General features: G+C 40.2%; 2 protein-coding genes across 3 annotated transcripts; one reads left to right on the forward strand and one right to left on the reverse strand.

Moving 5' to 3' along the window:
- Nucleotides 1-203: 203 nt before the first annotated feature.
- On the forward strand, nucleotides 204-11,909 carry SKA3 (spindle and kinetochore associated complex subunit 3). 2 transcript variants are annotated; one of them, XM_072405009.1, is made up of 13 exons: nucleotides 204-626; nucleotides 2,250-2,398; nucleotides 3,310-3,374; nucleotides 4,443-4,602; nucleotides 4,701-5,100; nucleotides 5,839-5,921; nucleotides 7,397-7,508; nucleotides 7,619-7,683; nucleotides 8,870-9,048; nucleotides 9,425-9,631; nucleotides 10,169-10,273; nucleotides 10,367-10,449; nucleotides 11,400-11,909. In XM_072405009.1, exons 2-13 carry the CDS (start codon nucleotides 2,296-2,298, stop codon nucleotides 11,404-11,406), a joined length of 1,569 nt encoding a protein of 522 aa, XP_072261110.1. In that variant the 5' UTR covers nucleotides 204-626; nucleotides 2,250-2,295; the 3' UTR covers nucleotides 11,407-11,909. The 2 variants fall into 2 exon arrangements, with proteins under 2 accessions (XP_072261110.1, XP_072261118.1); XM_072405017.1 differs by lacking the exon at nucleotides 204-626 and adding an exon at nucleotides 673-808.
- A 6,676-nt stretch (nucleotides 11,910-18,585) lies between these two features.
- SAP18 (Sin3A associated protein 18) lies at nucleotides 18,586-20,645 on the reverse strand. Its single transcript, XM_072403127.1, has 3 exons — nucleotides 20,449-20,645; nucleotides 19,531-19,703; nucleotides 18,586-18,891 (listed from the first exon to the last, which is right to left on the reverse strand). The coding sequence occupies exons 1-3, from the start codon at nucleotides 20,548-20,550 to the stop codon at nucleotides 18,735-18,737; spliced, it is 432 nt and encodes a 143-aa protein (XP_072259228.1). The 5' UTR covers nucleotides 20,551-20,645; the 3' UTR covers nucleotides 18,586-18,734.
- Between the last annotated feature and the right edge of the window lie 275 nt (nucleotides 20,646-20,920).

The raw sequence follows: 20,920 nt of genomic DNA on the forward strand, positions 1-20,920 counted from the left end.
AAATATAATCCACCAATAATGTACACACGCTAGATTCGATCGTTTGAACAATGCAGGAAGTGACATGTAAAGGAGAAAGTGTACCGCAGAACCCTCCACGATCACTCACCGACCATACACACATCAGATATCGAACGATCGTTGCCCAATCAGATCCGCACGGACCGTCATTCGTTTCCAGCGACATTCCTTGTTCATCGGCATCATTGGCCAATCATTGTGCACTTTTTCTGTTAACGAATATCGGATGATTGGTCGTTAACCAATCGTTTCCAACAATAATTATTGCACATGTGTACGTAGCCTTAGTTTTAACACATGGCAGCACTCTGACTATTATTAACAGCACTCACAGACTTTTTAAGCTAATAGGTGGCATTTGAATTAGAAATGTACTGAAACGAGATTGTTTACATTTTCTTAGGAAAAAGTAATTTTGAGTAGTTTTGAAAGTGAAATAACTATGTTGTACTTCAGCTGCCATGCACAAGATGGCGCACTGGTACCAAAAGTCTGTCTTCTGTTTATGTATGCGAATGGGAGTCAATAAAGTTTGAACTGGGTTATTGAAAAGGAAAAAAAACTCAAATAGTTGGCGGCAGCGGAGAGATCGGTGTACGTGACCGGTGAGTTCCCGGGATCCCCTCCCCCCACCCACCGGGCCCGGTCAATTTCCTCGGTATTGTGTCTTATACCAGACGAGACCTGTATAGCTCTATCATAGTTCTTATCATAGAAGCCGGGTGCCGTCACCTCACCGGACATTCCCATCCACCTAGAGGCGGGGAGGTGGCGGAAGGTGGCTGGGGTGAGGATAAACCATTCTATATTAAATTCTACTCATTATATTCCTCTCTGCAATGCTGTAATTGTGGTTTTAATATAATATTATTAATAAACAGTATTTATATAGCGCCAACATATGACGTACCGTTGTACAATAAATAGGGTTACAAATGACAGAATACAGACACAGGAGGAGAGGACCCTGACCAGAAGAGCTTACAATCTAAGAGGTGTTAATATTCTTAGCAAATATCTGTATACCTATTATTATTAAACTGTATTTATATAGCACCAACATATTATGCAGCGCTGTACAAAGTCCATAGTAATGTCACTAACTGTCCCTCAAAGGAGCTCACAATCTAATGTCCCTACCATGGTCATATGTCTTTAATACAGTCTAAGGCCAATTTGGGGGGAGGCAATTAACCTCCCTGGTGGTAATCCTGAGTGTGTCTTGGGGTTAATTTTCATTACAAAAGCGCTAACCTCGGGCCACACTTGCTGTGTAATTGTGGGCTTACCTGGACCCCATGACCCTGCGGTGTCCTCTGGCAAAGCCCAGCCAGCATCTGTGACCCCTGGCCTCGCATCCCCAGCGTTTGAACGTTGGGGACCTGAGGCCATAGGATGCAGATGGCGGGCCGGCATGTGACGTGTGTGCGTGTTTAAAATAGGAAGTATTTTTAAATGTCAAATGTACCATTTTGACATTTAAAAATATTAAATAAAAAGATCATACCGCTAGGAATGTTAACCTAACTGCATGGAATGTGGAAGGAAACCGGAGTACCTGGAGGAAATGCATGCAAACATGGGAGAACCTACAAACTCCATGCAGATAGTGCCCTGGCCGAGGTTCATACCTGGGAACCAGCAAAGCCCAGAGTGTTAACCTCTGAGCCACCATGCTGCCCACTGTACCTCATGGTTTCTTGCAATTTTTGACTACAGAACTATGGCTCCATCTTAAAGCCTACACATTGCTTTACATTCACTATTTTTAAAATGTCAATATAACATTTCAAATGCTGTTCTGATCTCTGCATCTACTTCATGTACTTCCCCATCAGCCGTACAATGTTTCTCTGGACTGATCAGATGGTGACTGAGGTGGACAATATCCGTGAGATTTGTGTCTCTATGTCTGCTTGTGCTTTCCATCACGGTTGGACTGTTGCTGAGAGTTTTTACCCAATCACCAGAAGTGCACTGATCAGGAAATTCATGGCAGGATCACATGGGATTTATTTATTTCAAGCTGTAAATTTGAAACAATTAAAATTACTTTTAAGTCCTGCTACCCATTTTTCAACCCAGAGCACCCCGCTGATGCCAACACTCAATAAATGCAGTTATATTGTATTGTGATAAACACATGTGGGCGTTGCATATATTGATAACATTCGGTGTATTTATTTTATTTTATAATCCCCAATATTTGTCTTCACATGTACATGCAGACATAGCCGTCCAGGAGGAGGGTGAATAGGAGCTCTCACTGCAGCCATGTCTGTGACCGGGAACTTCTTCAGTAAACTGAGGTCCTTGTCAATCACCTTGGAGAAGGAGACAGTTCAGCTTGACCAGGTGTTCCATCAAGAAGACAGCGGTATTCGTATTTTGTTACAAATTGTATAAGATAAGCAAGTTCAAGGGAACAATGGTGAAGTTGGGAGTTGTTGTGATATAAAGGGGGTATTTTGTTTGCTTAGCAGGTGTTTTAGTATTTTTTCGATTTTTTTAAATACAGGTAGTTACATACGAGATAGGGGCTGTAGGTTTGTTCCCAAGTTGAATTTGTATGTAAGTCAGAACATGTACAATATGTTAATAAATGCAATCAGGACAGATGTTTGTCTCAACATATTATTAGGCATTGTGGTGTCAGTTACTGTATAAAATCCTCACTGTAAGTTAATCAAAATCAAAGCAAAAAAAAACTTTATGGAGCTTCAATAACTTCTGGAGCAAGCTCTGCTTTGTTTTGCAAAAAGAAACAACTGCAGAGTTTGTCTTGATCATTATTTTACTTAGTACAAGATATTATAGATCAGCTCAGCTCCTGATCACCCACAACCTCAGCCTCCGTCCTGCACACAATCAAGCAGGGAATCCCTTGTTTGTATCCAGGAGTTGTCCGTATGTTGGATGTCCTTACCTCGGGGACTACCTGTAATTAGCCAGAACAAAATATTAAAATCGGTCCTTCAGAGGTATTACTGATCCTTAAGAAATGTTTATGCCACCTACAAATATTGCGGTTTAGGTAGAAGGTAAACAGAACACCAGAGGGAATCTGCTGTATGTGAAGTACAAGTTGATATTAAAGCCTAGGGGTGGACTAGCCTATAGGAGAATAAAATTAGGTATATGCTAATATCACTCTAAAGTAGATTCATGAAATTTAGCAAGTGCTGGGAGACGGCTGGACAAGTTCTGGAGTTAGTAAATTGATACTAAATGCTTGCTGAAGTCTTGCCTAATACAATTGTTTGAATTAGTTATTTTCCCTCTTTTCAGAATATGAAGAGGAATCCCCTATAAAACTGCTGCATGAACTGCGCTCAGAAATCATAGGACTTAAGGTTAATAACAATGAACAAGTAATAAAAGAGCATATATTCACATATGTGGCCTCTCGTGTGATGAGTGAAGAAATATGTTTTATTTTTGGCCACGTTCAAAAGTAAGCCTGCACTTGAAAATGTAAACCTCACAGGTCGCTGTGAAGATTGCCCTCTTACGTGAAGGACAAGTATATATTTGGAACAAGTTGACTGTTGATGATGAGTGCAGTCAAGTAACCTTGTCAGATACTCATCTTTGCCCTCGATCCAGCAATAATTCATTGTGTGTCCCCACCGGGAGCTTCAGGACATGTTTTTCCTTGGGCCTTGACACTGGCCCTGATTTATTAAAGCTCCCCAAGGCTGCAGAGAATACACTTTCATCAGTGAAGCTGGGTGATCCAGCAAACCTGGAGCTGATCTGGTCTAGGATTGAAAACATTTGCTAACAAATAGCTAATGACTCCTAGGGCATCCATTCCAGGTTTGCTGGATTACCCAGCTTCACCGATGAGTGTATTCTCTCCAGCCATGGGTCACTGTCTTTGTTCAGTTGGTCCCATTCTTTCTTTTGGAAAGTTGTATTCATGGTCCACAACTCCTGCAGAGTTTGGTCCTCCTTATTGAATAGCCATACAGAAAAGGAAGCAGGGTGGACATTTCTTGAGGTAAGGCTGCAGGGCCACATAATGAAGATTGCTTGAACGAGGATAAGGGTGAGTATTAGACCAAGTGCACTGGTGGAAATTGTGGCTGCATTTATTAAGGGACAGATTGTATGAAGGATTCAGTTGTCCTTTAATGACTGTACTTAGAGGGCTCTTTTGTATGCAGAGCCGCAGCACAATGGCCTAAAAGTGGGACCAGCACTGTTTTCAGTAGCACACTTCAGCACATTATAGTACACTGCCCTGCAGTGAAACACAGTGCATTTGGGTGCTATTCATAATAAATAGTATAGTGTCACTGCAGCACATATATATGAACTGGCCCTAAGACCAAACATAATGATACATTACTCATCTGCATAATGATCCCATTTTCTCATTTCTGTACTTTAATATTCTTTCCTCATTTTTTTAACAGACTGATATCCAAGGAGCTATCGACAAGGTTCGTGGGAAAGGCAATGAACTGAATGCAATTATAAAGATTTGCAGAGTGCTGCAGGGAAGAAATGCTTCAGATATCAATCAAGTGAAAGATACTTTTCAGAAGTATGGATATAAACCCACTGACACGTCAGGTAATCTTTGACAGAATATTTCTTTAACAAAGCTGTCAGACTGTTGTGCTGTGACTGTTTTAAAATTTCCTTTCCCTTTTTTTTTTTTTTCTCCTCAGAAAATGAAGTATTTTATGAAAATCCTAACCCTGATGGTGCTGTTGAGAGCAACCACAGCACCACAGATCCAGCAGACCTTCCCGAAGCTCCTCCTCCCATGCAAAAGCAAGCAATGTTGGATCTGCGAGCTCCCCAATTATCAGACTTTGGTCTATCTCATTACCAGTTGCCTGTAGTGTGGGAACCACAGAATGATAAGCTGCCTGTTAAAAATGTACCGGAACAAAAGCCCAAGCCATTATATAAAGATATCCGTACGATTAATGTGGCTAAAACTCCTAAATGTTCCCTGACAAAAGAGGAGGACTTTTCACAAATCCAGCATTTTGGGATCAGTGAATACAGCAGCAATCTGAATGATGACTACACCATAGCACTTATCAACAAGAAAAAAGGAAGGTAGGTGTACACGGGTCATCCCTACATTTAGAAATATGCCTCAGAATTCAACATGATTTCCCTTTTGTCACCTGATCTCAGACACAGATTGTCTGTCTGTTTCTAACCACCTGACCAGTACAGAGGGATCTTTATTTATCCACTCCATGTACAGGATAGGAAATAAGGGTCAGTCTCTGTAATGGAGTCTTGTATAGCAGTAAAGGTACAACAGTTCTGATTCTTTCATAATCTATCCAGAATTAGAAAACAAGCTTGGCAACCAATGAAATGCTCCATTGTTGTCCTGCTTGTTCTAGTTTAACTATGTATTAATGTTTGTTATTATTGTCTGTTTATTTATTAAGTGACAGCCAGTGTGCAGCCATTCTCATCTAGTTCTTGGCATACTTTTTCCACTCCAGATAACTAAGAAACTTGGATATGCGCATTTTTAAAACGTTAAAAAAGTTTAAAAACAGTTGTCAGCAGTTTAAGGTTCAATATTCTAAACTGACAAGATTGCTTTAAAGTATATTGAGAGCCAAAACCTATTTGGTTTTGGATAGAGTAGGAATCCTACCTAGTATCTAAAACCCTTATCTGGTTTTCTTTATTTTATGCCATTGGTGTTCATCAGGATTGAGGTTCATCACAGGATTTTAATGTTTGTGTGCACTGAAATGAATATTGTAAATTTGAAAGCAACATATTCCACATTATTCTAGTAACCCATAACATAGTTTGTTCCAATTACAGTGTTTCAGACAATTGCACCAAGGAAACCTCAAACAACCTGAAAAGTATGCTAGCAACACCTGCTAACCCAAAATACAGAAATGGTAAGTGATACTGAAATACTAACACATTTAATAAATAATTGGAATTAAGCATAAAATTGTGGCTAACACATGTAAGAAAAAAATAAACAATGATGAAGATGTTGCCTATAGCAACCAACAAGGTTTTATTCTTTGGTGAACAATTCATCCTAGCAAGGCTACACTGTTAGATAATGACATCTGGAAAAAAACATTATTATTATTAATATTAAACAGAATTTATATAGCGGCAACATATTACGCTGCACTGTACAATTGATAGGTGTTGCAAATGACAGTTACATACTGTGACACAGCAGGAGAGGACCCTGCCCAGAAGAGCTTACAATCTAGAAGGTGGGGGACGTATCACACAATAGGAGGGAGAATATGGAATGGTGGGAAGTAGTGAAGGTTTTAAGAGACAGAAGAAGATGGGTAGGCAAGTCTGAAAAAATGGTGTTTGAGCGCTCTTTTAAATGAGCAGAAAGTAGGAGCAAGCTGATTAGGACCAGGAAGACCATTCCAGATAGTTGGGGCAGCTCCAGAAAAGTCTTGGAGCTGTGTGTGTGATGAGGTTGTGAGTGAGGAAGTCATTAGTAGGTCATCGGAGGAGCGAAGTTAAAGGCTAGGGGTGTATGTTTCTATCGGGTCAGAAAGGTGAAAGAAGTAGCACAAGAACTGTGGAGGGTATTGAAGGCAAAACACAGGAGCTTGAATTTGATTCTAAGGTGAAATGGAAGTCAATGAAGAGAACTACAAAGAGATGCAGCAAAAGATGAGCGGTGGAAAGGATGGATGAGTCCGGCTGCAGTGTTCCTAATACATTGTAGAGGAGAGAGTCGGGTTAGTGGAATACCAGAGAGGAGGATGTTACAGTAGTCCAGACGAGAGATGATAAGAGTGTGTACAAGGAGTTTGGGGGTCTCTGGGGACAGGTAGGGGCGGATTTTAGAGATGTTGCGCAGGTAAAAAAAAGGTAGGACCTGGAAATGTTCTGAATATGGGTCGTAAATGAGAGGGCAGAAGCGAGTTTGACGCCAGGACAACGTGCCAGAGGAGAGTGACGAATAACAGATGTGTCTTATAAATACAATATACCAGACCAGATGAGCAAGATTCCATTACACTGAGGAAAACATAGCTAACACTGAATCTAACTACTGCAACTTTATTGTACCAAGTAAAATTAACTCCTAAAAGAAGGCTTTCCGGTAACTTTGCAAGTCATCCAGTCTGCTGCAGGCTAGGTAAAACTTTTCTTGAGTTAAGAATCCTTACTTTGATTATCCAATCATCGGAAAATATTGAGTTATGTACTGATGAAATATGTAAACTTGAATTTTCTAAATCTGCATCATGACATTAATTGGATGCATTTAACATACAAAATGTATCCAAAACTAGGCCCAGGTAATCTTAACACCTAAACCTAACACTTAATTTATAAAATCCCAGAGCTAATAAACCATAAATATATATTTTTTTTACATTAGATTTTTACTCTGTGGATTCTCCATTGCCTCCAATGTTCCAAACCCCTGGACTGCAAGTTCATAAGAAAGCAGCTGAAGAAGAGACTTGTGATTTGAACCAGCCAGAAAGAGGGTTTGCGTTATTCATTATTAAACACATTGTACCTCCTGATCTTCAGGCTCTTGTTTTGCATCCTTGATCATTGCACTAAGTGGATATATGTATTTTTCTCTTTTATATAGTGGACGTGACAATTCTGAAGAATGTAGCCATTCCAGGACCGTGCTTTCATTAGCACTGGGGAGAGGTAAGGTCCCCTCAATGCAACTCTTTGCCCATTTCCTCTAAACTAAGTAGTAATGGTAGTTGTCTGGAAGGGTTCATACAGATGTCCATGGTACCGTTACGTTTAGTAGATGGGGAATAAACCAAAACCACAATTGCTTATGCCTGTCAGACTTGTCTCTATATTTTTCATGGGAACTGCATACCATATAGCATAAAACAAAGTGTGAAACTTAGATGTATAGAAATATTTTGGTGTGTCCCAAATGTACGCCTTAATAATGTGTTCATCATCTGGTACTATGGTAGGAACGGAGCACATCTGAGGCTAACCAGCATATGTGGGTGTCTATATACTTTACTTTATATGTACATACTACTAGAGTTCTACTTTTATTCTATAATGAGGAACACGAACCACATCAAAGAACCCCTGAAAGCACAATTTATAGCTGAACATAAAAACCCCACATTAAAGGCAAAACATCAGTCTTTTTATTAAAACAATTTGAGGACCACATGGCTTCAAAATCATTGACTTATACAATGTGTAAATATAATGCATGAGTGTGCAATCTCTCTGTTACTCTGCACCTCAATGCTACTGGTGCGAGCCCTGCAAAAATATTTAAACACCAGCATTCCTTCCATCCTTCCAAAGTGTTTTTCTTAAGTTTAAAGTTTTGATACTGGGAAAACATGGTGGAACCCCTTACTGTTGTTCAGGATATCTTTCCATTTTTTGTCCATGTCACAGCAAGACATTGAAAGAATTAAATATATAATTGGATTTGATGGCGATAGTGTTTAAAACTTGAGAGAGGGTCTAACCCTTCCCACTTAAAAATAAGTGTTCCTGTAACCACATGTGTATCAGCTGGAAGGATTTTCTTTAAGTTACTGTCACTGTGTCACCAGTACAGAAATTGACGGTAAATCTCCCCACTGAAGACACAGCTGGAAACAAAAACATGGACTGCCCTGATATTTTTCAGATACATTTTTAAGTTACTGTTTAGACAACAATTAACATTTCTAAATGCTCCCTATTACATAGTAAATTGTTACCTTTTTAATGCAGGTTTATTTTAAAGTGCACTAGTTGTACTAGTTACTTGTTTTAATTTCCAACAAAGCATTTTTATAACAAACCACTGTCTGAGCCTTGTAAACAGTAAATAATCGAGATGTTCTGACTTCATATGTAGACCATGTAAACTCTCCTCAACCCCCTACATTCTGTACTCCTGGTCTGAAGGTCCAGAAAAGAGAAAAAAACTGTGTGGTTGTGAAACCTGTAGAGGATAAAGAGGCAAATGAAGCTAAGAGTGTGGACACCCCACCAATCCCAAGCTTTGAGACGGGATGGCTAAAGACTGACACATTAGTAAGTGGCTTACAGTGGTGGCATGGTGACCATAACATGGTTCTGCTTTTATTTGGCATGTTGGGCAATGTCTAGTAAGATGCCGGACAATATATATTGTTTAAGTCTTCTTGAAATTGGATGATGTCAGTTGACATTACTGGACTAGAAATTTCAATTTATTATATTTTGTTGTTGAATACAAGTAATGAAGAACAATTGTATATAATACATAGTGCTTTTGAAACCTAAATGCCATTCAGCTAGTGGGTTACCTCTGCATTAAAGACAACTTCTGATTTGGTTGTTTTGGTATTACAGGCACTTTTAGATTACACTGCCTTTTATAAATCCCACATACTAGAATTCTGACATTCCTTTGACTCTCTTTAATTAGGCGCGATCCCTGGACATCACAGAGCCTATCCCAAGGCCAGAGATGTCTCATACTGCATACATGGAGCAGGCAGCACCACTGGGGTTAAACTCCAATAAATATATAAACCCAACCAAGGCAACGTCTCCCCCCAAGATAAGAGACTTTACTATAGGAACACCTCCACGACCAGAGATGACTACATGTTTAAATGGGAATGTGTTCAAGGTACTGCATTATTTTTTTTTATTTATTTTTTTTTATCCTATTGTCAAAACATGCATACTGACTGCAACAAAATAATATATAATTAGACAACTTTAATTGTTCAGACAACCATATCTTAAACTGACCATATTTTGTTTGGAAACTTTGGAGCCCTGACGCTAGCAATATTAGCACCGATAACCAATAAAGAGAGTTGAGTAATTTCAGCTACAATAACCAATTTGTTAAAGCCGAAACTCTTTCAATTTTTTGTGTATCTGATCATTTGTGTGTTGTCACTTTACATTTTCTAACTGTGGTCCAGTTGTGTGATCTTACAGTTTTTTTTTTGACTGCAATGCATTTTGCTGAAATGGTAAAAATTGGCCAAAATTTGCTCAAACCATTTTAACTAGTGCAACAATCTTTCTGATTTATGTTTAAGCCTGGACCCCTCAAACACGGATTAAATAATGATTAGAACAAAAGATACGTGATAATGAAATCACTGCAAGCTTCTCACGCATTATGTTTCCCAAACCCTACGTTTCTCCCCAGTATATGAAGCCGGCCTCTCCTCCCAAGGTCTCGGAGTATGAGAACCTGCTGTGGACACCTACCCGACCTGAGATGACGTCTGTTATTACCGAGGATATTTCACAGGTTCATGTCTATTTTATTATATTCATATTGGTGAAACTGGAAATTGTTTTAGAGGCTTTTCTAATGTTGACTTTGTTTTTTGTTTTTTTGCAGCTATTATCTCAATACTGTGAAAATAAAACAAAACCATCATGGCAAGATCCACAAGGCATGGATACTAGAAATAAAGAGAACAGGTGAGATTGTGTACTGAGATTGTGTACTGAGATTGTGTACTGAGATTGTGTACTGAGATTGTGTACTGAGATTGTGTACTGAGATTGTGTACTGAGATTGTGTACATTTTGTACGCACGGTTCCTGTGATATCTCCAGTGCAGTGCAATGTTGGTTGGAATGATCATAAGCACCTGTGTCGCTAAAGATTCTCAGTCTGCATTGTCTTCCAAAGACAACAACTTTTTAATTTAGCAAGAAAGGATGCACTGTTATTATTAGTATTAATATAGTGCCAACATATTAAGCAGCTTCCTCTCTAACACCTATTCCACATCAAGACCCTTCAAACAAGATTCTTGTTCCAAACCCTAAGGCTTGTTGTCTTTGGTACATCCCAACTGTACAAAAGGCAGGGAGCATCTGCTGCCTTTTGTGGACACCTAGGAAGCTTGCATCTTAGATACCTGGAATATATACCGAGTATGACACAGAAGTGACTGAGCTAATGAGACATTGAATGGCAGAACATTGCACTACAAGACTATAGTGACAGGAAAACTACAGTTCACCTGTCATAGGAGAATGACATGCTGCACAAGAAAAATAACTGCTAACCAGCACTGTTCACCTCAGACTGCCCTCCAGTCCTCTCTGCCTCACTCACCACTGTTACATGGAGCCTTCTCACACAGAAACACATCCCCAGCATCCCTATAGACGTGCAGCCCGGCTGCTAGGAAACAGCAGGGAGGGGTAAAGCAGGGCTCTGCGATCGACTCAGGTTGCCTTTGCAATCGACTGGTGGATCGCGATGAGCGATGATCTTCAGTTTAGATTTAAAACCCCGTTTTGTATTTGCTTGGAGCTTATCTATGAGATGAATGTTGGTGTATGAAAGCTGTCTGATAGATACTGAGACTATTTCCAGAGGTCTCTTCCAACAAATGATTCTTTGACTTGTTTTGCAGGCCGTGAGTGCAGATATCTTGAGTGGAGAAGATCTGAACATTCTGAAAATTATTCCAATCTTACATTCCTTGACTAAAATTGATTCATAAATTGGATACAAATAAGCTGTGGACCTATTTGCTTTGAAGAACTAAATGTTACTGCTGTACCTGCTGGCATTTATGCTTCCTCAACAGCTAAAGAGCTGCAGTTAGTCAATGGCCCCACTAAATGAAAGAGTCAATCAGCCTTTCAGTACTTTTCATGATCCCATAGGATGATCTCTCTTGGGGTTTGCTTGTTTTTTTCAGGGAATTTTTGTTTTATTAGTTATTGGCTGTATAGTACCCAAGATGTCCATAAAAATGCATTTAAACACTATAAGAATCCTGGATACCATGTTTATCATTCATTAGTTTCATGTTTTATTGTATGTAAAAGCTTTAGGACATTTTTTTTTAAATCAAGGCTGTTAATAGGTAAATGTTTATCATTGTAAATTGTATTTAATAAATATTAACTGTGCTGAATTTTGTCAAGGCAGTGTCTTTACCGCAAACAGAAGTGGAAACAAAACAATACCAAATCAATGAATGTAAAGACGTCCAGGCCGGATATTTTCTGGTGTTAACAGGTATTTGTTTTCTTTTAGCTCGGTCACTGATGTGTACTCCAGCTCTGTAGCAAGAATACAATTGCTCCAAGCACCTGGCTAAATGTGGGATTTAATGGTTATCAAGAGATTAGCCAGCTAACAGCAAGTCTAATTTGAAACACAGGTTGTCTTTATGCAACCCCTGTCCACTTTGTATATTAATGTTGCCCCTATGCCAAGGTTTTGAATCCCAGCTTTTAGTAAATGACCCTACTGAATATCAGGAGCCAATCAAAGCAATTCTCCACCTTGTGGTAACTGTCAAATCAAGATGCATTCTAAAGACTCCCTAATGGATCGTAAAAGATTAAAAAAAACAGGGCCAACCCTAGGGGATATAATCCCTCCTACATAGAGCAAATTCGTTTTTTTGTTAGTCCAAACTCAGTTCACTCAGCAGATTTCCTACATTCCTCAGATGTGGTCCAATTTTTCTATGTGTATGTTGCAGCTATAGCTCCCCTCAGGAAAAAAAAAACAAATTATCTGTTGCATCCCTGATGGAGCCAGTAAGGACATCTTCATAATGCTTTGTGAGTCCCATTAATGTTATCAGAGCCCCCCCTTATGAGAATTGCCTTCTAAAAGGTAGGACCCGGGGCGTGGCTTGCACATGGGCGGCGGGTAGAGATGCGAGACTCAGAGCTCCACACAGAGTGCTTTTTCCTCGAGCTATTTCTCCTCATAATGCCAACAAAAACACCGAAGACTGAGCACAATAAGAAGGGGATTCCTCCTGCTACACAACGCGGACAGCGGGGAACCGCTAGCAGTGACATTGCAGGTTTTTTCTCCCAAACACTGCCAGTCACTAAGGATCCAGGAGGGAAGGACGAGATGGCGGACGCACCATGCGGTTCTACTTCCTCACAGCTATCTCATCATTTCATGCATGAGTCAGAGCCTCCTTCCTCGCCCTTATCTACAGGTGAGCAAGAATCTCCCCCAGCTTTAAAAGAAATCAGGGCATTTCTCTGCTCTGCCTACCAGGTCTGATTTAGAGACGCACACATGTAGATTAGAAGCATCTTTTAAACAGGAGCCTGCTGAAATTAGGCAAAGCTTGGAATCTACACAATCACATGTATTATCCCTTACAAGTGGAACAAACGTCCTTATCTCTCAGAATGTCTAAGATGGAGGACCAAGTGGCCATTCATACCCGCCAACTTCACTCTACTGCTTATTTTTTGGATGATTTGGAATATCACAACAGGCGAAATAATGTCAGAATCTGTGGTTTACCCGAGGCCACTACCACTCCAGATCTAATGGCCACTGTACAAGGAATTTTTAATCTCCTATTGGACAGGCCTGTAACCTCTGAAATTCTTATTGATAGGGCCCATAGAGCGCTGGGTCACAAGCCTTCTGATGTATTACGTTCAAGGGACGTCATATGTAGAGTACACTACTTTCATGTTCGAGAAGACATCATGGGGGCAGTTTTCTGGATTTTGATGGCGCACAGTTGTGATTTTTGCCAAACCTATCTAGGTGCATGCTAGCAATGCGCAAAGCTCTTAAACCACTGTTGGTGGAATTAAAATCAAGAGGTATCCCCTATAGTTGGGGTTTCCCCTTCCAGCTACATATCTGCTCCCAAAGGTGGATGTTGACCTTTAAGAATATTGATGACCTCCCGAAAATCATTACAGCACTTGAATTACCACCTATTGAGCTCCCTCAATGGAACCAGGCAATTGCTGGTTTCTAACTTGTTTTTGGAAAATGATGCTTTCAGTTTGCCTCTTCTTCAGATGTATTCTAAAGGCATAATTTCGTTTTGGAATTTGATGGTTTGGAATCAAATTGCCCTCTCCAGGTCTACATCCTAAGAGTTATCCCTATCTACAATATCAATTGGTTTTACAGGACTACCTCTAGGAGTGACTGGTCTAGGCTGTGGATCTTGGCTCATGACTATGATCCCAACATGTGACTGTAGGCATAAGGAAGAGGCCTATATTTATCGCTGATCCTACTATCTACCTTCATATACACTTATGCTGCAGTTAAGTCTCGCGTCTCTACCCAACCATGCGCAAGCCACCCCCCGGGTCCTATCTTTTAGAAGGCAATTCTCATAAAGGGGGGCTCTGATAACAATAATAGACCTCACAAAGCATTATGAAGACGTCCTTCCTGGCTCCATCAGGGATGGCAACAAAGAATTTGTTTTTTTTTCTGAGGGAAGCCTTTAACCCGCAAACAATTCTCTTCTTTTCAAGAATTTTACTCATACTTATACAATCTGAAAGGGAAATTTGCTGATATGGATCCTGATCTCTTTCGGTCCAAGGTACATGACTATATTTCTGACACAGCATTACCAACTATACCTGCAGAAATTAAATCCCAATTAGACAGCCCTTTTACCGAATTAGAATTACAAGCATGTATCTCTTTAATATCTGGTAAGAGCCCGGGCCCTGATCAGTTCACCCCTAGGTTTTATAAGACGTTCCAGGAACCTATTTCACCATTTCTACTTTCTGTATTTAATGCGGTGTTGGCCACCTCGGTGTTTCCCGTCCAATCCTTAGAGGCTCACATACCAGTAATACCCAAACCGGGTCGGGATCACACTATGTGTATTAACTACCGACCAATTTCTTTAACTAACCTGGATAACCTCTATTCCAAGGTCTTGTGATGGGACGGGAAACACGAGACAATACCCTAAAAGCAGTCTCTCTGATAAATTGGGTTGGAAAATCCGCAGTCCCTACCTAAATTTTATCAGTTGATGCTGAAAAAGCTTTCGACCGCGTAGACTGGGTCTTTTTCCAGGAAACCTTGAAACGAATAGGACTAGGTCTGAATATGTTAGGTCCCATACAAGCTCTATACACTGGCCCATTCGGCAGAATCCGTGCAAATGGTATTCTGTCAGAGCCTTTACAAATTTGCAATGGTACCAGACAGGGGTGCCCTCTGTCCTCCCTGCTGTAAATTTTGGTTATGGAACACCAGCTAATGCTATAAGGAGTAACCCTGATATTAAAGGTGTGAGGATTGGGGATGACCGATACAAACTTTCTATTTCTGCAGATGATTTTTGCAGATGATGTTCTTCTTTATCCCATACCTCTATACCAGTGATTATGCAGGAAATGGAAAGGTTTGGTATGCTATGCAACTTTAAGGTTAATTACGATAAAACAGAAGCCCTAAATATATCAGTACCACCTGCAAAGACGTATTTTAAAAAGTAATTTTCCTTTTAGATGGCAAACTCAAGCCATTAAATATTTAGGGGTCACTATTCCGTCTAATCTGCTGAATTAAACTACAAACCTTCGTTGAGGATTATAGACTCTGCTTTACGCTCATACAATCATTTACAACTTTCATGGCTGGGAAGGGTGAATGTGGTTAAAATGAACATTCTGCCTAAGGTCTTTTACTTCTTCTCCACACTTGCATTTTCCACTCCTAATTATTTATTGTCCCGTTTGGATCATATGATCTACTCCTTTATTTGGCATGGGAAAAAAGGCCTGTATAAATAAATGCTCACCAGGAAGAAGATTACAGATGGCTTAGTCGTCCCTGATTTTAAACTGTATTACAAAGCTGCAGTGCTTAACAGAATACTAGACTGGACTCACAATAAGAAACACAAGGCCTGGGTAACTATTGATGAATGGATGCTCTCAGGCCCTGTACATTTAGCCCCGTGGATACGGCCTCAATTTAGACCCCATTCACCTTTAACACGAACCACTGTATCTCAGACCCTGTTGGTGTGGGATGACCTGTTGAAGCAAGGGGTCCTTTCCTCCAGACTCTGGCCACTCTCCCCATTTTTCCAAAATTCAGAGTTCACCCCATCTCTCCAAGTCTCTAAATTTTTGATTTGGAATATCAGTGATCATTTCAGGATCAGCCAGATCCTCATTAGGGGGATATCCCTTCCATGCTGGATTTAAGGGTGCCTGGGCACCAAGACAGAATTACCTGGTTGGTGCATTTCCAACTGCGAGATTTTCTCCAATATCAGCGCCCATTGACCAACATTTCTAGACCCCTTACGACTTTTGAATCTCTTATTTTGCAAAATGATAGCATGACCCACGGCATAGCGTCCATATATGATATCCTCTTAACAGAACTCTGGACCACCACGCCTAATTTTTTTTAAATTCTGGGAAGGTGAATTAGGGTGTAGGTTGGACCCTGATGAGATAGAAAAATCTTGTACATATGTACATAAATTATCTAGATCAGCTGGAGACCAGGAAAGAAGTTATAAGATCCTTAGCAGATGGTACAAATGTCCAATAGCCATACATAGATTTAACCCCACATACTCCCCACTCTGCTGGAGATGTAGACAAGACCGCCTATTGCTACATTGTGGAATAAGATATTTGCAGTCTACAAGAAGATCATGGATGACGATTTATCCCCACGCCTATACATTACTTTGCTCGCTATTCTTCCTGGATCTTATAAATCTATAAAAAGAGGCCTTCTGTGTGACTTTATAGTGGCGGGCCAAAGGATTATTGGCCGTCATTGGGGTTCCTCTGAAGGCCCTACTATGGTGGAATGGATTACAGAAGTGGATAGTATAGCAAGCCTTGTTAGCCAAATACTCCAGGAGACCGAGCTGCGCCACAACATAGAGTGGGATATATGGGAAATGTTTAGGCTGTCCTCCGTTGTTCAAACGTACCTCCAGTGAACAAGACAAAGTATGCTTCTCATAAGATTGTGTTCCCTTTTCAACTCAATATCACTGTGCTTACCTGCGGTAATTTATTACATTTTGAGTCAGCAACAACTTATGGGTATTGACAGCAGAATTTGTATATCCAGCAAAATGACTTTTGAATGCTTGTATGGTACTATGTCATGCAATGTCATTGCTCTTTTCCTGCCCCCCCCCCACACACTTTTTTAGTTGTCTATTTCTGAACTATGTTCTTCTTTGTCTGTAATTTTGTTGAAATATCAATAAAGACTTATTATACATAAAATGTAGACCCCCTCTGTCTTCTAAAGGCTAACGGTAGGGGGTCTAATGTGAGCATCTCATGGATGTTTTGACATCAGACCTGATTCCCAGGCTGTTAAGGTTGCCACTTGGTGCTATGTTTCTCTCATTAAATTTCAGCCTATTAGTACTAATTTAGGATGCAGGGAACGTTGCAGGGAACTTCATCACTTGTTGAAATGTTTTGCCTGCACTCCTTGTTGGATTTTGGATTTCCTTGTCATTTTCAATATCATGTTTCTTTTAATGGTCTGGAATGACAATCTCTGTATGTGCTGTAAAATCTGTTTCTTGGTGTCCCTGGGGACTCTTTCCTAGCCCAATTGTGCTTTTGGACAATGCTCTTAGTACTGCTTGCTATAACCTAATGTGAGAGGTTATGTAGTGTGATTTTCAAGTAGGCAGCAGTTGTCTTCTGAATCCTGTTACTCCATGGACTTTGATTAGGATTTTACAAAAGAAAACCTTATGCAGCAGTCTGTCTATTAATTCATATTTTATTTAAATACAAGCAGTGTAGTAACCTTAGCTGACTTGGTATGAGCCTCTGCACGTCCCAGAGATCAAATCAGTGGAGGGAGAAGCAGCACATGGAGCCATATACTGTCCAATCAGAAGCTGGGGAAAGGACAAGACCTGTAAGTGTTATGCAACAGAGACAGAACTGGATGCACAGCATATCTCGCTATAAAAACGAAAGCTGCCTGTTCTGTACTAACCTGAACTAAGCAGAAAAGTCAGAGCAGACATGTCTAGTGTAGGTGGCTTAGTGTGACACACAGACACTTGTACTTGTGAAATGAAAGGTCAGGAATACCAGCCATGTTTCCCCAAGCAAAGTTTTTTTTTTTTTTTTTTTTTTTTTAAAGGAGAGTAAAGAGTAAAAAGTGATGATGGGTTATTGCACATTATGGTAAAACATTGGGGCTGCCATTGGTGTCTTCATATTAAAAGTTAGCTGCTGTGCTAACTATCTCTGTAATAACCAGATAGAACTATCCATAGCAGCAAGAAACAGCATTTACGGACAAGTTGTTCTGCAGAAAGTCCAATCAAATTACAGATGTATTTCAAGTAAAAAAAAAAGGTTTTAAAACTTTTTCCTAATTTAAGTTAAGTTGAACTATAGACACACAGTTAAATGCACTGTCACATGGCACAGCCCTGACTGGCAGAGCAAGAGACTTGACTTTCATCTGCACCAATTAGGCAACCAGGTCTTGCCACTCCCCCTGCCTGATACTGGGCAGTGAAAAGAGAACCAGCCCAGTGCATTTGATACTCTCTCATCTTGTTGTGGAGTACAAATTAAGTGGTAAAAATTCAGCTGAGACTTTTTAATGTTTCTATTACTTTTGGTCCCAGCCAATAAAGGTCACATGATATACTGAAGAGTTTCATCTCCCCATACAAATAAGTCTAGTAAGAGTTTTATCTCTTTTCTGATCATTGAAAAATGGGTGTAGACATATAAGGTTGTTTTTAATCTATCTATCAAAGTAGATTTAAACAATCACGGGGCACAAAATAAAACACAACAGTACTGTATGTTCATAACAAAAACTTTATAAGGGGAAAAAAATGATTACAGAAAGGGCTGATAAAGAATTCACCTGCAAAAAAGCTACTGAAACAAAAATAATGGGAAATGTAATAAAAGAGGATAAGTCCATAAAAACAATCCCACATCCGCAATCAGTACGGTCTCATACGCCCAGATGGGGGTGGAGCTCTGTTAGGAGGAGTTATTGCGATGTCTAAATAATCTCCAATCTGGAACCTCTGTGATTGTAATGTGAGTGAATCTTCTGATCCTTTCCTTCCGGAAATTGTGCTTCCAATCTCCTTTATCCTACAAAGAAAGAAATAAATGTATTTGTAGTATACAGAGAGTACATGGACAGATAATAGAAGTGTTGCCCTCAATGGACATTGTATGCTGTAGTGTTTCATAACCTTTTCTGGAAACCCCTGAACTCCATTTAAGCGATAACTGCATACTCTAGACCATGAAGGAAGTTACATTAAATGATAAAGGTTTGTGAACACCTGACCACCATATCTAGCAAAGAACGTACTGTGGGCTGCCTTCATTGGTAAAATATTGTTCTATAGTTAAAAAAGATCTAGAAGTATATTATATTCTCAAACCTCCACTGGCTTGTGAAACAAATATACCTTGTGGTCCTCTTTCAAGAGAAACTTTGGCACCGATTGGGTTTGAACTATTTAAGCAAACCTTTGCTTTGGCCACAAAAGGTAAAGCAATAGGAATGTTTTTCTGCCTCCCTAGCAGTAGCTCATATTCATCCTTCTCTCAGTACTGCCAGGTATGGAGGAGCAGAGGGCAGCACTGGTGCTTGTCCCATAATTATCATTTATGCCATGATCACACTTGGACAGGCTGAGTGTTTTGTGTAAGCAGCAGCCAGAGTGAATAACAGATTTCAAATAGCAAGAAAAAAAAAATTATACAAAATTCCGTACGTACCTGTAGCTTGGCCGCTTCAGATCTGGATAAACAATAGCAAAACTGAAATGGGTGCCTTTCTTCCGGGCCTCGGGGTAAACTTCTTTTACTAAACTGGTTAACTCTTTCAATGTAGCATCCATCCTATTGAAAATAAAGATTGGCATTGTCACCATACACACAAGACATCTCCCCTCTCAGCATGTAGAAGAGATTAAATCACTTCTATCCGAATTGTATTTCTTAACATCAATGATACCCAGGTGTAAGGAATACATCAGTGGCAGCAAGACGTTACCATGTACCAGACCATACACATATAGTTGACAAGCACTCTTCTCACAAATGCAGAGTGAAACAAATCATCCCTCACCCCTATCCAGGCATTGAGAAGAAATTACATTTTTAAGTCACACCAGACATACCAAAAGTCACAGCTTCCGGCCCCCAGACAGAATGCACAAGACCACTGCAAGATCCAAGAAGCCATCTACAATTGTCATTCTCCACTGGCTCCATGAACAGCTCAACACATTTTTCTTAAGAAAAACATTCCCACAGCTTTCAATTGAAACCCACAGGGCAAAATAAATTCAGCAAACTATGCTGACACGGAAGCTATAAAGAACATGAGATAATGTGTCCCTAATGTGCTCCAACACAAAGAAAACACATCCAGCATTTCAGAGCTGAAGCAAACACAAACTTAACTTTGGAGATTCTGCTGTCATCTTAAAAAAAAAAAAAATATACACACACACACACATACATATATACACACACACACATACATATATACACACACACACAACACCCTGCCACAGGGCACCATTACCACCGGCTGAGCACTTCAGTGCCCTGCACACGTGATCACAGTGTTTACATGCATGATAGGACTAGTAGTCCCCAACCAGCTAGGCCTCTGTATGTGACTTAAGCCTGCATGCAGCAAAAAAGAACTTTACTCACCTTCTCTCGGTCTATCGGCTTCTCCGGTTCTTTCTTGATCTCCTCCTGCGTCACCCGCGACTCTACTGCCATTTTCTCCAGTTTCTAAACTAAACAGAACACACCGTGCAGAAAACCCTCCGTGACCAGCCACTTCCGGCGGCTTCCCTTTACGTACCACGCTGCGCGCCTTGTAACGTAATGGGTGACCACGTGCTACGTGCTCCTTGACGTAAGCGCGTGCGGCCCTATTAGTTGTAGGTGGGCATTGCGCATGGGTAGTTGGAGGAAAGTGAGGGGGGGGGGGTTGTATCTCCCCAAATAATGGGGGAACATGTCATTGGTAGACGCCGGTGTGTTATTGTTATTAATATTGTTTATTGGGCGGGATTTTCAAATGTTTCCAACTGCAAAGTCAATTGTTCCCGCTCTATGCAGTTCGTATATAGAGGACAGCCAAGCA

Source organism: Pyxicephalus adspersus, chromosome 1, assembly GCF_032062135.1.
Source record: "Pyxicephalus adspersus chromosome 1, UCB_Pads_2.0, whole genome shotgun sequence".
NCBI classification, from domain to species: domain Eukaryota; kingdom Metazoa; phylum Chordata; class Amphibia; order Anura; family Pyxicephalidae; genus Pyxicephalus; species Pyxicephalus adspersus.

What these genes read in the sequence shown, in the direction of transcription:
- SAP18 (XM_072403127.1), bottom strand. Translation starts at nt 20,550, where the DNA reads ATGGCAGTAGAGTCGCGGGTGACGCAGGAGGAGATCAAGAAAGAACCG. An exon ending in TTCTTTTTTGCTGCATGCAG is followed by an intron (nt 19,704 to 20,448) that starts GCTTAAGTCACA and finishes ACATGCTGAGAG; the next exon opens with GGGAGATGTCTTGTGTGTAT. An exon ending in CTGAAGCGGCCAAGCTACAG is followed by an intron (nt 18,892 to 19,530) that starts GTACGTACGGAA and finishes CTTTCTTTGTAG; the next exon opens with GATAAAGGAGATTGGAAGCA.
- SKA3 (XM_072405009.1), top strand. Translation starts at nt 2,296, where the DNA reads ATGTCTGTGACCGGGAACTTCTTCAGTAAACTGAGGTCCTTGTCAATC. An exon ending in TTCATTAGCACTGGGGAGAG is followed by an intron (nt 7,684 to 8,869) that starts GTAAGGTCCCCT and finishes CTTCATATGTAG; the next exon opens with ACCATGTAAACTCTCCTCAA. An exon ending in TAAATGGGAATGTGTTCAAG is followed by an intron (nt 9,632 to 10,168) that starts GTACTGCATTAT and finishes GTTTCTCCCCAG; the next exon opens with TATATGAAGCCGGCCTCTCC.